At 36.8% G+C, this 18798-nt stretch overlaps 1 protein-coding gene across 12 annotated transcripts in view; it reads right to left on the reverse strand.

Moving 5' to 3' along the window:
* Positions 1–18798, reverse strand: part of LOC136105182 (retinol-binding protein 1) — a 65762-nt gene that overhangs the window by 28665 nt on the left and 18299 nt on the right. For 4 of the 12 annotated variants that reach the window (XM_071812436.1, XM_071812435.1, XM_065844797.2 and 1 more), the window contains 3 exons: positions 16627–16810; positions 12378–12487; positions 8096–8767 (listed from right to left, as the gene is read on the reverse strand). In XM_071812436.1, coding sequence (XP_071668537.1) covers positions 8358–8767; positions 12378–12487; positions 16627–16810 — 704 coding nt within the window. In that variant the 3' untranslated portion in view covers positions 8096–8357. Of the gene's footprint in view, positions 1–5852; positions 6032–6649; positions 8768–12377; positions 12488–16626; positions 16811–18798 lie in introns of those variants that run through there. The other 8 variants (XM_065844798.2, XM_071812437.1, XM_071812438.1 and 5 more) reach the window with 5 other exon arrangements.

The raw sequence follows: 18798 nt of genomic DNA on the forward strand, positions 1-18798 counted from the left end.
ACCAGTGTTTTAGAGAAACTGAGACAGATCCAAGAGTGGCCCTGTGTCCTCTGAAGCCTCAGAGGGATTGCTTGGAGGACTGTTCTTCCTCACTTGTAGAAAGTGGTTTGTAAAAGGTTGGAAGTATCAACAGAAAACTACGTGAAGACTACCTTCTTTAAATAAAACCTCCCAAAAGTCAGAGATTACTCCAATGAGGAGCTGGGGATTTTACAGTGCTGCAGAGAGAGAGGGTACTAGATGTGAAAGAAGACTTGTACATGCACGCAGGCAATGACATAAAAACACCTCCCAGAAACAGTAATTCTAGAACAATGTTATATCGTATATGGAAAAAAGAAAAGGACAGCATTTGAAGAGGTAAAGAAGTCAAACAGTTGATTCAGAGGGATCGAGTAAACACATATTGCTGATCTTGCATCTTACTAGACATGCACAATTTGCTCTGAGTCTTCTCACCCTGTGGGGGATCCCTACAGAAATTTCAACTATTGGAATGTCTTTTTTTTTTTTTTTTTTTTTTTCCCAGCAGCAGAGTGTTCATTCCAATACCTACTCTAAACTAGATCAACAGCTGTGAATTGCAATTGTGCAACAGAGGAACCCTGCTTAAACAGTTACACAAGCTTCACGAGCCATTTAACTTCATAATAGGGCTTTATTCTGACCTTGCAGCAGTATAAATCAAATTATGTCCAGAACAACTAAACTTAATTTCATTTTTCCTGAATACAAACTAGAAAGGAATCAGTTTCACATTAGGCCTATTTGTTATCTAAAACAGAGCCATGATGAGTTTGGAACAACTTACCTCCTTTCACTAGGATACGACACATGTAACTAGCACTGGTCTGTGTGACAGATGGATTGGTCAGGTACCTATGAACAATCCTTATGTAGCTGTTTTAAACATTAAATGACTAAATATTTCCAGGAAGATACTTCATACAGTAAGATGAATGACAGATCTGATGAGTGAATTCTACAACTCCCAAATTGCCCTTACCCTACAACACCTCAGCAAATCTTAACTATGACTGGAAGTTATATTAGTTTCAATAATGGAATCCTAAACACCCATTTGATAAGTGGTTATATTCTGTTTGTATTCTGGTTTGGGTAACTAAATGGTTCACATGTACCATTTGCCACCTTCAGTTTCAAATTTGTGCTCTTTCATCTGTTTACCAGTCCCCAGTCATGGTCATTTCCTTTCCTGCTTCAATGTAAGAAGAAAATCACTATGCCAAAGAACACAAGGCTCTGAATTACTGAAGCATCCTTCACTTGCTTAGCTAAATATTAAATTCTAATGCAACTAATACTATTTTCAGTTACCCAAGAAATTCTGCTGTTCTTTATTTAGAATATAGAATCTTCTTTGATTTTTTAAACAGATGACTTGCCCTTAGTCTCTGTCAAAAGATAGATTCATTCTGGATAGTGTGAGCTAAAGCAATTCAGTCTCATTCAAATGCTTTAACAGCAGAGAAATTATAATGCAAAAACATCCTCTGAATTTAGCATTTTAGCATCTTTCATTTGAAAAGCAAAAGTTTTAGGGAAGTAATTTTTGCATCTGAGCTACTTCATTCTCAGTCTGCTTTGATTCATTGGGTGGGAAGACTTGGAACATGACACTTCAGCCTTTGTTTCAGCCTTTAAGTTTTTTCAGTTAACTTTTTTATAAACTTTTGGCTGTTGTACTAAGCAAATGCACTGTGAAGGTACATAAGGCTAACTTTTCTGCTTCATGTCAGATCCTGCCCTGTTGTTATGTTTACTGGTATATATATCACATTGCAGATGTTTCCTCATATTCACTGTTTATTACTGATGGTGAAAAAGGGAGGCAAAATTATCTGGTGATGTAGAAGACATACTTGCAGAGATAGTTTTCAATTAATTTTTGTTTCAATAAGGTCTTGCCTCTTGTGCACAGTGAATTTTTTCCACAGTAAAGTTTATGTGCCTGAAACAAGGTTTATACTTAGGGCAATACCTGAGACACTCAGCAAATTAATCACAACTACAGATTATAGATTTTATCTTTAAAATCAAGGAAATTTTATTATGAGACTGGAACTTTACTGAGAATGGTGACAGCAGGATAAAACATGCAGTTCAGGAAATACTCAAGCCATACTCATCCATTTAACTTTAAATTCATGTCTTTGTACACTATATGTCTGATATATTACCAATTAAAACCATGAACAAATTCTTCAGAGTAGTAGAAACTTTATCACATGGACCAAATAAAACTTCACATCATATGAAAAATAATGTAATACAATATTAATATTCTAAACTTCTTTCTATACCATCTAATGTCCACCTTATAACATTCATAAAGAATAAAAGGTGCTCTTGAATATATTAACTTTCATTTTACCTTTGTAGTTCAAACTGCCAAGTTTTTAACAACCCTTAATATTAAGTATGATTAAACTTATAGAAACACATCTTTCATGAAATTGCCAAACAAACAGACAAACTCTTATTTAACTTTTATCTAGGAGATAAGATCTCTGGGGAAAAGCACCAGGAGAAGCACGATAGCATTACAAAGCCAAGTGAATGCGGATATCTGGTCCGCATTTTTTAAGAGACCCGACTGTGCTGCAGGTTGCTCCAAACAGGGTTGCAGTAACACTTAGAACGCCTTGAGTATCAACTGTCTTCTTGGAAGCACCTTGCACTGTGATTTGTGATCCTCTCCCATGTCTGCACATCTGTGTGGTCAACTCTCCTGATCTTTGGTTTTACAGAACAGAGAAACTGCATCTTTAACTAAACTAGCAGATATTTTTGAGTTTTTTGAGATTGCAAAGTACCCAATTTTCACTCCCAACAGAAGTAAAATCTAAAGGAACTGATGTCACCAGCTGCTGTCCTCTATATCCCTTAAGAAAACAGAATCACCTAAAACCATGTTGCATACAAGAAAGCAACAGTTAAAGGTCAAAAAAAGGACAAAGTGAAAATGCTGAGATTTATCCAGCTCAATTAACTCACTGTTCCAGAAATTTCAGACAGGCTTCCAGAAGTGGCCAAATGTAAAAATGAAAAAATCCTAACTGAAAGAGAGGGCCTACACTGTCACAGGAATATCAATTCAAACTGTCAAGCCTTCGACTTCTAAAATAAGTATCAGCAAAACTTTGTAGCCTTTGCTCATCACAGACAGTATTGATTTGGAATTACTGTAGTTATATTCTACTCTGACTTAAAGATGTGTTTTACAACTGAAAGGTGAACACAATTTCAGTGAATTATACACAAGATCTAACCTGTTTGCTGGGCTCATATTATTTTTACTGATATGCTAACCTTAGTTAGATGATATATCCTTCATTAAAAGAAAAAATTATCTATATCTATTGGATGAATTACTTCTAAGGTTATTTTTGCTAGTCTCCTGATGATTGCTCTGCTATATAGATTAATGTTTAAAGTGTAATTTGTTTTATCTGTGTTACTTTGTACTTCTCATACATTGAGCTACCTGGATAATACTTGCCCAGTGGTCTGCTCTGTCCACAATATAAATTACAATAATTGATTCACAATCTCTCCTATTACACAGGTTGATTATTAATGATTAAGCCATTTATGGCATGCTGTTTCACAAGCTATAGATCAGAAAAGGAGACACCAAGAACGATATGATATTCAACCTTTGCTTTATGGTGGTTTTCTTCACAACACCACTCAGGCAGTGGTCCATGACCCTTCTCTCATGAGACTCTTTCTGGGCTGTTGGAGCTATTTTGTTGCGTAACAACAGCAAGTTTTGCCTGACATTATGGTTGTCAGATTTGTGCTGAAATGACTTCAGGACAGCTTCTTGTACCGCTTTGCCTTTGAGAAAACCGAATTCTCATGTAGAAAAGAAACCTTTAATACGAAAATTGAACTATAAAGGATGATACATTGCTGCAAGGCAAACAGAGAACCAGTGATGGGTGACCTTAACTGTGCAGCTGCAGTTGGTATCTGTTGTTGGAGGCCATGAAGGGACACAGGGGATTTCTGAAAGTTTATGTAGAGTTATGTGCCTCAGTCATTCTTCAGAATACAGACAGTGAGGGTTAGTGAGTACTGCTTGGGGATTTTTGGAAAAGACAAGGGAATGCTGGTACCTTCTGTTTCCAAAGCTGAGGAAACATTTTGCACCAAACAGCCAGGAGATAAAATGTTTAAGCAACCCTTGCCAGCAGGGTGAGCTAGGTTCCACAACAAATCAAATAGCTGTTGTAGCGACAAGAATAATCTTTCTCTAATTTCTTCTTTCTGGTTCAACATTTCGAATTCTTCCCCATCGCTCAATTTAGTAAACCAGGGAAGATAATTTTGCCTGCTACAAATAAATAAGTATTTAGGGTATTTTTTGAGAAGTTAAGAGTTGTGTGTTAGATCTATTCAGCATTTCAAAAGCAGGACTAGGCAAGGGCCACATTTCCATGTCTTCTGAATCTGATTTTTCAGCACAGTGGTTGTCTGACACGCATTGCAGGTACACGGTAGACAGCCTCAGAGAACACTTACTTTTTTCCACCAGGTAGGGGATGTTTTAGTCCTGCAGCTGGGGTTTAATGCTGTTTGAGATAATGCTTAGATGGAGATAGTTATGTACACACACAAACCAGTGCTTCACTGACTCAAACATTAAAGACTTTGGACATTTTCAGCGCTTGAGCAGATGTTTTGAACATTGCTACCGTTGATAGTAATTTAGCTACTTAAGTCTAAGTCTTTCTTTGGGCTTGTAACTGTTCAGTGGATCTGGACCTAATTATCCTGATTAACAGCTTTCCTGCAGTCAAAAATCTATTATGACACTAGGGCACCTTCCTGTACACAAATACACATTTCTTCTCCCTTCTCTGAGTTCTGTATTCTGAACTCTATCATACTTCTACCCTCTTTAATGAGGAGCACAGAAAGATTAGTTGAGGCACTCGCTAACTAGTCATTCTTTTTCCCCGATCTTCACAATCTTTGCCTTTCCTGCTATCACCAGAGCAAAGGCAAATTTGCATATCCTAGTGTTACAGAACAGTATCAGTTTTAAATGGCACTATCTTTCTAAGAATGGAAACCTATTATTTATTTTTTATGTGATTTCTCCTCTGTAGTCCCTCCTGAGATAATTTTCTTTTGCCCATCAGCTTCTTCACTGTAGGATATTGCAGGTCTCATGCTTTCAAACTAACAAGAAAGAGCTTGGTATTCTCAAGTTTTTCCCCGTTAATTGGTATTTATCAGTCATAAGTTAGAAAATATTGTCTCTCTGGCAAGCAAAAAGAGCTCATAAAGCAGAATCCTCAGTGTTTGCTTATTGATGACAGAAAGATTCGTTCCAGTAGGCTAATTAACGTGTCTGCTCTAATAAATACACCAGGAAGGAAGGAAGGAGCACAGGGACAAGAACCAGAAAGAAAAGCTGTTATTCCTACGGATTGGGCCATTCTTACACATACGGAATAAATAGTGCCTGACCCTGTAATCACTGAATTTCCTTTACTGTAAAACCTTACTTAGCCAAGAGATTCTGAAAGTTTAAACCTAAATGTCCTTTTGACTAACAAATATCTCAGTATAACTGAGTAATGTCTCATTGAAGTTGCTATTCATTCATTGATAAAACTGTTTTGTGCTCCTGATTAAAATTAGCATTTCCTTAATGTAAAGACATGCTAAAAACTGTGTGCAAATCTCAGCAAACTGAGAAAGACAGAAATAATTTTAGGAATAGCCACATAAAATGGTTAACAGATGTGGTCTGTGAAATGCCTCAGATTATTAATATCCCTTTTTTTGTCCATTGTTACAGCTGTAGTTCTTACCATGCATTTGCGATCATCCACCCCAGCCAAATCCTCCTCAAACTCCTTTCCTACATCAAATTCCATGATGTAGTTTCTAAAAGTGCTTAGTGTTTTAATGATCATATGATCCCCATTCTGAAGGATTTCTTTGTCAGGCTTTAGCAAGTTTGCTATTTTTCTTACAGCAACATTTACATCTGAAAAAGAAGAAGGATTATTTTAATCCAGAAAAACCTGCCACAAAAAGAAGCTTGTACCTCTTGGGAGAACTAAAACAAACAAAGATAAATAAGTGTCCAAATCTTTCAGGCCAGCTTTCTCATGAGGAAAAAGTCCATAACCTAATTATTTTAACTTAAATAAATTAATGTTTTGATTTCCTGATTATGTGGAGTCCTAAAAAATGCCATTTGTATTTATAGTTAATGAGGCCTTCAATATTTCTACAGAAATACTAGGAGTTCACATCAAATACAAACATGCAAAATTGCATTAAGTACATTATTGTTTCATTATGACACATAAAAATTTTACTCTTTTTCAATTTATGCTGGGGTTTTTTTCAGTTTGAAATTTGTCACTTACCTCTTAAAGCTATGTAGTTTAATCTGCTAATGTAATTTCAAGACAGTAGAAAATAGAGGCTGCTTAAGACAAAACAATTTTGCATAATGCAATTCTTAGAGTGCATTCCTGAAAAAAATATTTCTCACAAGAATGATTTATGACTGTACAAGAAAAATCAGATTATTGTAAAGACTAAGACAGGTTGCATTTATTGATTATTTGTTGAAGAAACATGAAGGGAACCTTACCCAATGCTTTCAGATACTCCTCAAAATTGTCATTGCTGACCATTTTCCAGTAACCATTGAAATCTGCAGGCATCCCTACTTTAGGTAATTGTCACAATCAAAGTCTCAGAACAGTGTGTTGATTCTGCACCACACAGCTCACTGCTTTTCTTTGTGGCAAGTTTGAACTCTGGTTTCTTTTATCTCTTTTTTAGACCATGTAGCTATGCAAGTCCTTCTAATCCGATTACTAGTGAAGTGTTGCCTTTAAAACCTTCCACAAGGCTGAACCTCTGAGACTTCTAAATGACAGCAGGATGACTTGATTTAAACAGAACGAAACATTCACCTTCCATATAACTTTTGTAAAGGTACTGATTATCTGAAGATCCATTTTAACCACACTACTCTTTACTTTTCATGCCACTCAGAAAAACAAACAAACAAAGCAACCAGCTAAACAACCAACCAACCAACCTACCTTCTAAATAGCTGTAATTTCAGATATTAGCCAAAGCTATACAAGCGTTTATCTTGTGTGTTTTTTGAGGCGAATCCTTCTTCCTGGAGTATGTTCCAGCTACTTTATGCCTTCTACTTTTCAGAAAGTGATCATATAGACTCTTTCAGTGGAAGTAATTTGAGCCTGGCATTACTTTAACTTGTTCCACAAGCCCCTTAATTCTGGAGAACTACCAGTGGAAGCTGTTTGGCCAACTGAGGACTCAAAAAGGGCCAGTGAGGTGGAAACTTGTATTAAGAAACAGTGGTTAACTCTGTGTATTGATAAATTCTCCATCACTGCTGAAAGCATGATTTCAGCTAATTTAAGCAACACAGAAACACAGAAATGGCATTTTCTATATTCTTTGAAGGTGTCCCCTGTAAAAATTGAGATAGACTGAATCAGCAGAATAGGCAATTAACATATAAGTGGATGGATTTTTCCAGCTAACACTAGGGCTCAAATACTGAGACAGCCTCTAAGCTGTTTTCATTTATTTTCTGCTGTGTGTTTTCAAATGTTACAGATGAAGTTCTTCTTGGAAATGTTATCTCCTTCAGGGCTTTGGCAATTACTTACTCCTATAGAAGACTCTGGATCAGAGAAGCAAAGAAACTTACTTTAAATCTGTGGCTGAGGACTGGTTGTCATTTGTGAATCTGGAGGCTTAAAAGTGACATGAATGGTACATGCATTTTTAAGCACTTGCAGGAAAGAAAGACTTATTTCCATCTCTTGTCCAAACTGCTAAAACACAAGAAGTTATTCAGGATCCTAAAAAGTTAAAGTTTAGCAGTAATATCTATCTAATTTTATTTGTGTGTATATATATATATATATAAAGAAATGTTACGGTTCATTTCATTTTGCTGCTTCAGAACAGTAAGGCATCTTCATGCTAAAACTGCCTGTAGGATTACAGAATAACAATTCATGAAAGTAATATGTTTGACCCTTAAGTATTACTGGAAATTAATATTTATTGTTAAGATCTTATTTCTTTTATTTTCACAAGGAAGCTGTTCTTTATATATATTCTAAGCTATGCAGCTAATCATCCCAGTTTGCTTAAGCACTACCACACACAAAAACAGGAGTTTAAAACACCACATGAATTCAAGAAATTTTTGACTGATGTACTTTCCCCTCAATTACAAGAAACAACTTTCGCAAGAACTTTACATGAGAAAACACCAGGTGTGTCCACTTCACACACTAAAGACATCAGTCATTTAGTGGGTTTACTGCTGTGTTATGCAATTTAAGAGGCTGAAGTAAGTCACCTTCATTCTTCCTCTCACTCTCTTCTGTGTAGATATTATGATGTGCAATGTAGGATATAACAGAATCTGGTATGAGATACTTTACACTTAATCCTCGGCACAAGGCAGAGCGTATCTGTGTTGCACTGATTTCATTCTGAATCCATTCTTTCACCAGAAAGATATTGTGCTGAAATTGAGTTAGAAGGTCTGATTCATTGATGTACTGAATAGGGTCAGAGCCAGCACGGCTAATGCAGACCAAACCAAACTTTTCCACTATTTCTTTGATGTGTTCTTCCTTCCAGAGATTGGGTGTCTTAAAAGTCTGTAGAAAATCAGCTCCACAGAGCAGCTTTAATTCTGGTAGAGCTGGAAAGACAAAAGGAAATGGGAGATTTCTGTACTTGCTTGGTTTTCTAGGAAGCTTATACTTAAAATTGGTTTTAACTTCACACTTTTTCCCCCAATCATTTATCTTTACTCCAGTTTTCTTTTAAAAGGTTGCAAGAAAAATTCAGCTTGGATTTTATGTGTCTGGTCACAATTACTTTATCTCCTACTCCATCATTCACAGTATATCAAATATTATCTATACAATGTTAAAGGAAAATTATTCCTGCACTCAAGCAAGCCAAAAAGGGGAAGAGGCAAATAAAGAAGAACTTATTTTAGCACAAAGACTAGACTTAGTTGAACCCGGCTACTCCACCCCAGCCTGTCCTGCTTGCTTTGCTCAGGTACGTGGGACCAAACTCAGGTAGTGACACCCTCATCTGTCCCCATAGAGCTGCATCGGGCTGCCTGTCCCTCAGGGAGCAGCTGCCCCACTGCCCTCAGGGCAAAGCATTTACTCTCCTCTTACAGCTCTCACTACACACCTTCCAACCCCTACAACAATGGTGCCAGGGGTACTGCACTGCACCCTCCTGTGCTCTGAATGCAGTAGTACTACAGCAGGACTGTATGAGACAGGGCAATCTTGAAACATGCCTGACAGAATCATCACAGACTATCCACATACTTAAAAAATAGTTCTGGGTTTTTTTAGACTTTATAGTGTCTTTGGTAGGAAAGTGCAGTTCTTGTAACAGCCCTCTCCCCCATAAGCTATCCAGTAAATTTTTATTTTGATACCCACAACTGCGAAGTTGAAACCTTTAGATTCAATGCTCTCATCTCTGGAACTTGAGCTAGTACAGAAGTACCTGCAAACGTTGCCTTGTGATCCCTGTGTGGACCAGGGACACAGGAAGAATGTCCCAGATACTTCTGACAGTTCATGAGCAATGAGACACCAAGAACCTTACGATTCATACAATTCTGGAAGCTCTCTCATGCTAAAGCTGATCTCTTCTGCATCATCCCTTTTAAGCTGTCCTCTGCCTATCTATTTCTTCATGCCAGTTTCAATCTTCATGTCTTTCCACTCACAGATTCTACTCTTCCTTACCAGTTCCCTGTCCTCAATTCCATGGTTCAACTGTTTCCAGTCCCCTATTTTCACAGCTTGCTTTTTACTTAACAGCAACCTCCACAATAAAACAGTACTCTGTCCCAAGATGTATTACAGCTAATATTACACTAGAATTTTTATAGTGTTCATGGGTTTCTCCAAATGTACATGCATTGCAGTTCTAGGTTACTGTAAGATAAATTAATAGATTGGAGGCTTTCCAAAAAAATTTTACAGATGTATCTCTGCATTTCCCCGCATCTTCTGAGTCAATGAGAAAAACATGTCTTTGGCCTTTCAGTGGCATTTTGCTAAATGATGATCTGCAGCTTCCACTACAGATAATGGTATAAAACCCAAATGGCTGCTGCAATGGTCCATTTTTTAAATAAGTACAATAACCTTTATTACAGGCCACGGTATGTCTGGATCAGGGAAATTTTTGCCTGTTTTTGTTCGGCGTAGTTGAGTCAATGATGGTGGACAGAAATGAATGCCAATTCTTTGAAGTGTTGTTCAGGGAAAAAGGAGAGGGCAAGCTAAAGGAGAAATAACTAATAACAGAAAGAAGTAGCTGGATTTAAGGTCTAATTAAGGGAGACTGCTGTTGCAATATGCCAAGGAGAAGCATTCAGCAAGGTTGTTCATGTAAGGCAACTGAGACTTGAAGTGCAGGGGATTCAATTACAAATGAAATGAAAACAATCAACCATCTCTTGTAAGCAGGAGAAGCAACATTGCACGTGAAGCTATATTGGTTGCATTAAGTAGGGATGGCAGATGCCTGATATAGAAAAAAAAGAACTCCATAGTCTTGTCGATTTCATCTTCTTCCTGAAGGACTAGCACCAATAAGTTTATTAAAACTGCAATAATTTGTTTACATATGTCCTCAGTGAACCTTTTCATTTGCAATGTATACTAAAGTGACCTCATCATTTGATGTGGAAAAAAATCATGAGGTTCAGCACCATGCAAAGAAGTCTTACAGTTTAGTAGGCATACCTTTAGTCAAAAAAGAATCTGTTATGGAATTTTGCCATTGCTAAATTCAGCCATCAAGCTGATCTTTGTGAAAGTTTTCATTAGATGACTGAACCTTTCTACGAACTTCACAGAAAACCCCAGTTCAACAGATTTCATTGTTTGGAGTGGGTTTTTTGGGGGGTACAAGTTCCCTGCCATTAGAAAGTTTGTGCTAATCAACATTTACTTATGAGAAATGGGAGTAACTCTATTCTGCTCTGGAGTTCCAAGTAGCTCTTGGTCATACTCCATACCATACCATGCTAGCGACCCAAGGAAGTGGGAAGAAACCATTTTGTTCCTTCTTGGTGGGCCACGTTTGATACAGCCAAATCTGAACTACTGCCCAGTCAGTCAAAACACCGAAGGCAGAAAACGTAACAAGAGGATGCTAGCCTTTATTCAAACTAAGGGATTGTTCTTTGCAGAGAGCTGCCACTCCATACTAGCAGAGAAACCTACTTCTTGCCTGTCCTCCTTCTCACCCAGTTTTTGCTATGCCTTTTGTTTTCAACCATAGGGGAATCCTGTGATGAAGACTGATTAATTCTAAACTGAGAATCTTTATCAGAAAAGACAGACTAACTTTAACATTTGTTTTCTTGACCATTTTTACATAAAATAATACAGAGCTTGAAATAACTACAGAAAATGATAGTCAAAAGTGGTTTTTTGTAATGGAAAATTAAAATAGTCTTTATTACTTTCACTTTAATTTTCTTTAGTATGTAAACGTGGAATAATCTGATTTGTTACTTGCCACTAATCATCAGCCACATCAGACACAAGATTGCACTGCAGTCCAAATGCCTTGAGACCTTTTTTCCCTCTACCATCTACAAAGATACAACAAATTATCTTTTGGAAACTTTTGTACAACCATGAACAACCTAAACATAATATTAATGTCCAAGAAGTGCTGCAATATCACAGGAAAATGTAATGTATCAAAAATTTACCAGCATTCTAGCAAATCATAGGGCTAGGGAATATGACAGAATAGGAAACCCAAAACTGGCAGTGTTTCCAGAACCTGCCATACTTCTGATGTCAACAGAAGCTTTTCTGTCCAGAAATGCAATAAACAGCAATGCATCAGCATCACTGCTGTGGTGCCCATATACCTCGTCCATTGTCTAACACTACAATTACAATTCTAAGCAATCCCTATGCTTTTTGATATTTTTTTATTCATAAATACTATGCTTTACAAGACCAGCAGGGCTGCGACATGCATCTCTGACACAGCTAAAGAGATGCTTATAAAACCTAGAATTAATACAACTCCAAAATAACTCTCCTGCCCATGTGGGAGTTACCACAAAATAACTGCACCAGCAGTCACACTGGCATTTAGCACAGCTTGGTTTTGGCAGGCAGCTCCTACCCTCAAAACTTACCAGCTACTATGTTCAACTTTTTCATCAATTAGTCTAGTCTGGTAAAGCTGCGTTGTTTTTAATGCTAAACAAAGAGTCTTGTTTACGGTTATGAACCAACCTGAGTGCTGGTCAGAAAGGGAATCCTCTGTAGATCTTTCTGTGGGCTGTTTGTTTTTCATTATTTCCTTCTTGGACTGGAGCAATCTGAGTGATTCATTGTAATGGTGCCTGCATTTAAAATAAAGGCTTCTGTGTGAGGTAATCCTCTCAGAGATGCACAAAGCGATTATTTGGCACTTTCAGATTCAAGAACACAGTCTGCTTTTATGCACTTTGGTTTTGAATACAATTTGTTAGGAATTTAGCATATTTATTCTACCATGAGATTAGTATCAACGTAATTAACATTTTGCAGAATTCACAAGCAATCTCTGTAATGACATTCTGATTTTAAATTCCTTTTTGAAATTCTACCACTATGGCAATTTTGGTAGCAACATTACATTTAAAACATCGTGGAGGTTTTTGCTAGAAACAGGATTAAATTACGCTTCAATCACTAGATTCGATTTCTTGATTCATTCTTCACAATGCTATTTCTATTATATAATATGCACTCAGTTTTCAGGAGAGGAGTCTTTCTCATCCTCTTCTTCACAAAATCATGTTCCCTGAGTTTTCAACCTTGTGGTTTTCCATTTCATTTTAATTAAAAGAATCAAAATCTTGATAAACTCAAAATATACAATTCTCATAAGATTTTTGACATCCACTATGCTTCTAATTTTACTGAGTTCAGATCCATAAGGATCCTTTCGTCAGTTTTTTCAGGTTTCTATTACTTTATTCTTTTGCTGCTCCTGATCACTTGTGACCCACTGCAATACTGGTTCTATTACCTCATGGTAGTGGTCCCTTCTTTGATCATGCAGGCAAGTGCCAATTTTAGAGCTAAACACCTAAACTCCCTTCCTTCCAATCAGCATGGCCTTACCTGTTTACAATAGTCCCTGACTTGCACCATCCTGAGTCATGCTCAGGCATTGCTCATATTGGCATGAGCCAAAATCATTTCAGGAAACAAGCTCACGGTTAAGCAGGAGAGGCAGACACAGACTCCAGCCAGTGTCCCATCTCTGTCAAGTACATATGTAGCCAAAGTGATCGTCAGGTCTTATAGAATTGTATCAAACCAAAGATTATGAGTTACAAGGTACAGTCTGAATTCAGTATGTGTATAAAGCCAAAGATAACCCTTTGAGTGTCTGGCCTAAGGAATGAATTTATAGTTCAGCGATTTATACGTACACTCTTTAAATCATGCAAATACTTGTAGCCACAGGACTATGTTGCACAAGTGTCAAGAACCTGCACCTGGACAGGCTGCGTAACTATCACCAGCAATTTTTGATGCTCAGCCATTGGTTAAAGAAACTGCATAGAACAGAGGTGACTGGCATACGGTAGTAGAGAGTAGGTAGCAGTAGCTTGGCCTGTGCCTTCCTACATTTCTATTTTTAATCCTGCCATGTTGTAAACAGGTTGATGCTATGTATAGTCCAGTACACTAACTTTGTATCAGGGACTGACATTCTTGGGCCATGATTCAAAAATAAGAACTCTTGGCAAAGAACTCACTGCAGGACTACTGTTACAAGTACTGCAAAATCTTAACTGCCAAAAGGTCTGTTCAGCAGGTGTTTCAAGTGCTGGGGCAGGGACGGTTCTGCTATTTTAAAGATGCACCAAAAAGCTCAAACCAATCTGTCATTTTCTGAACTGTGTATGAAGCTTTGAATAACTATACAATTAAATCACAAGCACAATTCAACAAAAGTTGGGTAAGATAGATCTTTGCCAATTCTAAATAAATTCATAGTATATCTGCACCGCAATCAAATCTACATTACAAGAGGAATGAATGTAGTTCTTTGGTTACTCACAACACTGTTTTCTTGTCTAGGAAGAATATTCTGGAACATCAGCTAAGTGGGAAATAGCTCTATCATGTTCCCTTTTCTTCTCCGAAAAAAGCCTTGGGATAGTCTCCAAAATTTCCATGCTCAATGTAACAGGCAACTAACAGCACTGCCACAAGTGGGATATAAGCTTTGTTGATTAAAATTCTTTTGTGTCGTAACTATTTGGGAGCGTCTGCAAAATCCACAAATTTTGATGAAATGTGACATTTTCATCACATTCAGGTACAACTGGTACTGCAGGAAAAGGTCATTCATGTGTCTCAGGACAGAATGTTCTACTGCAGTTAAGCGTACAATTCAAAATACTGATAAGAAGAGACATTTAGGTACAGTAACCTTTTTTTTTTTCTTTTTGCCTTGCATTAGAAAAATCTCTTTTCTATTGGTACTAAAGTTTCCTATCTGAGGGAGCTTATAGTGAAGGCAGCAATTGGTTCTTCGTTCTTTGATGAGGGAAGAATCTGTACCTTAAGCATCAACAGTTGTGAAGAAGCACAGCTCCACAATAAACCATAGCCTGTTTACATGTGGTAAGGATCTAGCCCTAAAGCCATCTCTTTTTTTAATATTTTCGTATGATAGTTAAAATAAAATATAGAGTCAAAATACCTACATGTGCTATTTCATCAGGATGCTGCTTCCCACTCAAAGGATAGAGTTCAGCATTAGATTATGACACTGGTTCAGCTCACTAATATAGGTCATCATTTGGGAAAAAATGATTTAATCTCATTTCTCTCCTTAAGAGACATTCTTTTTAACACGTTGTGAATTTATTTATAAAACTAATGTCTTACTCTGTAAGCAGAGAGGAAGTTTGGCTGTTTATAACACATTGATACTTTCCCTGAGCAGAAAATTATATATACAGGTTTTATTGACTGTACTTCTTATGCTAAAGGACACTGAAGTGGATTTACAATTTACAAACCAAATCTTGCAAGTAGTACTCACTGCAGTTGAGCTGTGCAAGATCAAAGCCTGTGTAAGTAGGATCACCTGATCTTGTAAGATTTGTGGCTGCTTCTTTGGAGGATAATAGTTTTACAAACTGAAGTCTAGGAGAAAAATCCCATACCTGACAAATACTGCAGGACAAACCTTTTGGTGATTTCTCACACTGGAATATACAATTTTGAATAAAGAAAAGAACACTGATGTTTTCTGCAGAGACAGGGTAGTGTTGCCTAGTCTTCTACTCACCCCATGCCTATTCTGCTGGCTGGAGGGAAGAGGCAAAAGAAGTAACTGGATGTCTATGTTCACTCAGCTAAGCAAATAAAAGAACTAAAAGGCTTCACTAGTTGTTTTGCAAGTGTGTAGGGTATTGTTATGTATGCTTTTGTAAAGTAACAGGTCTGGGTTTTAACTGCTTTCACATAGAGCCACAAGAGCTTTCTTGGCTGTTGTTGGAAGGTACATTTCAGAGCCTTAAGCTACACAAATAACTGTTCCCAGTTAGAAAGTAACCTAGAAAATGCTGATAGAAATGAAGAATCCTTGATAGTTCTTACAGCCCAGCTTGCTTTCTTGAAAGACATCCATGAAGTCTTACACTTTCACAGTATCTGTTGACTTCTGTAGCATCTGTGTTTCCAAAAAGCGGCTAGCACAAGAAGTTTGTACTTTCATACCTTGCCCCATGATGCATTTATTACCAAGCACAACCATACAGGAAAAAGGCACATTTCAAAGTCCTTACATCAAGTTCACAGATACTGAACAAATTGTTTAATTTTTCCTTCCAGCACAAAACCACAGCAAACTCAGTGATTTTGAAGAAAACATCAGCAGTTATGGGCTTGGGTGTAACTTGCCATTAGAGTTAATAAAAAAACTTTGCAAGAATGTGTGAATAAATAAACCTGCAGGCATAATAACGCCAACATAGCCCATCTTGAATAGGGATGATCCTGAAGAATACGTTTGTTTATAAACTCTCTTAGTTTCTGATAAGATATCTATATTACCTGCTTAGAGTCTTAAGAGAAATAATGTGAGAGCCAAAAACTTTTCTGCAGAACTCTTTCAGTGAAAATACTTTTGCTAGACTCTTTCTTGGCGGAGCATTTCCACATGCATCTAACTTCTTAAAGGGCACAAGTGCAGTACTGTAGATTACTGCAGTGGTCCAGGAAAAGCCTATCTGCCTTGCATTAAGAGGAAAGACTTCAGATGGGGAATACTGACTACACAGCCTTTCTGATGGGAATTTTCATTGCTCACAGTTTTAATACTTTATCTCATAGCAGGTGACGCCTAAACAGACATGTTCTGCTTTGCTTGGGTGTTTTACAGGAGCCAATTCTACGCATTGACGTGGTAGCCTGACAGATTTTTATCAATCAGTAACTTCACAAAGAAAGGAAAAGAAAATGTAGTTACCTTAATACTTTCACTGTCTCTGTCCACGTCTCCTGTTCACTCTCCCATGGATCAACTCGAATCCAGTCAGATGTCTCCAGTGCTAGTTTAGCCATCGCTATTCGGTGCCTTGCTGAAACCAAGCCTTTCTTCCTGTAGTCATCATTAACAGGAGACACTATGCCTTCAATCACCTGATATCTTCCTTTTGAAAAACATAAAAGAAAAAAAGAAAAATAAGTCAACCTCACAGAATTTTGACCATTTAGGGTAGACTAGACCTTGGGAGCTCATCTAGTCCAAGCCCTTCAGAGCACAGTTAACTTCAAAAGGCTACGAACAACTTGATCTAGGTATTCTTCTTAATACAGAAACAGTAAGTTAAAAAATTAAAAAGCAGCCTTCTTGTTCCTCTGTGAACTGCTCACAATTACTATTGATATGTTTATCCTATTAGACAATTCAAAAAGGAAAGCTGGACGAACATATAATTTTCAAGCAAGTAGAGATGTTTATAATTTATGATGCAGACTATCAAAATTGCTAGATATAATTAAGTTTTATATTCTGATAAGTACAGCTTTTATATAGCTAGAGCAATGGATAACTTAACTGACTGCTGCTTTGTTCTTAAGCATTTGACGCGTACTATTTCTCAAAATCTTTGTGGCTTTTCATTGTCTTCAAGCAAGAACTATCGCATATTACTGCAGCTGTGATTAATGTGATTCAAACAAATCAGAAGACTCAAGAACAAAGATGGGGCTAATGGAGTCTAAAATGAGGCTTACAGTACTATGGTCCAAACATCAGCTTAGCAGCCATTAAAGGCCCCTTCTATCTGGCTGATCATGCTAATTAAATTTGAAAATATGCCCATATTTTTCTACTCCTGTGACATAATGCAATCATTAACACAACAAGCTCTTTTTGTTAGACTTTGCAGTTCTGGCCTGAAATCAGGCAACAAAAATGTAGCTCTCATTTTAATAAATCAATAGGGAAATAAAGAAAAAAAAGCCCTTTTTTCTAATTCAATTGTTTCAACAAAGAAACTTAAATGCATCAAGTTCCCTCTATTGCTTTGTAATGAAAATGATGCCTCTGGAGTAATAATTTCTGATACTGGCAAATGACAATTTAAAATTCTAAAATACAATTAAGTAACTTCACATTTATTTTGATCTAATAGGAGAAAATTTTCAAAAGAACTTAAGCAAGTTGGACTTTAAAAAGTAGCATTAAGATTCTCTGAGATTTACAGGCCTGTCTCCTGTTAAAATGTCAGTCCAAACAACCCTCTGTTTTTAAACCTTCTTATTATAGGCAAAATGGTCAATGGAGCAAGATAAAATTTTCCAGAAACATACAAAGATGCGTCTGTAATGAAGTCCATCTCTTGATCTGAAATTGGAAATAATTTCACTTGACTTATGAACAACAATTATTCTCTACTTAGATAATATAGAATGCTACAACAAATTCTCATTTAAACAGAAAAGAAACAAAAGTTTCAATTAATTAATGTGTTACCCTTATTAAAAGGTTTTTCTTACACAATAATTTTATTTTGCATATTTCAGTTCATTTCTTTTCAGTTTCTACAGGTATAAATTGTTCCCTTATGTATTAAATGGATATATTGAATGAAAAACTTAAGATTGTGTGAGATCATGCTAGGTAAGAATGATTGCACCCCTGCCATATCCTTGTGAGTTGTAAAGATTTCTGTCTCTAATCTGGCCTAGAACTGCATAAATCGGATAAGAGCTTCTGATACCATATCAGCTGGTTCCAAAGCAGAAATGAAACAAACTGGAAGTGAAAAATCAAGATTGCTTACACTTAAGGTACTATACGAGAGATACATTAACTGTTTGAGATGATTCACAAGAACGAAGTGACTGAGCATTATGCAAGCATGATGCACATGAGAGCCTTCCACCTAAAAATACAACTTTCAACACTCAAAACATAGGACAGTATTTTATTACTGGCTCTAAACAACTTGTGTCCCCTTCAATAATTTAAAAGTTCACCTATTCAAACATGACCCTCAATTTTGGCAGGTGTGCAAAGAGGAAATCATTAAATTCTGCCATCTTGGGGTGTTCTTTTAATTTCTACTGCAATTTTCTTCTCTGTCTCATAAATTACTACAAGTAGTTTCAAAGCTTTCTTGGTTCAGAATTA

This window comes from Patagioenas fasciata, chromosome 9 (assembly GCF_037038585.1).
Source record: "Patagioenas fasciata isolate bPatFas1 chromosome 9, bPatFas1.hap1, whole genome shotgun sequence".
In the NCBI taxonomy this organism is placed as follows: Eukaryota; Metazoa; Chordata; class Aves; order Columbiformes; family Columbidae; genus Patagioenas; species Patagioenas fasciata.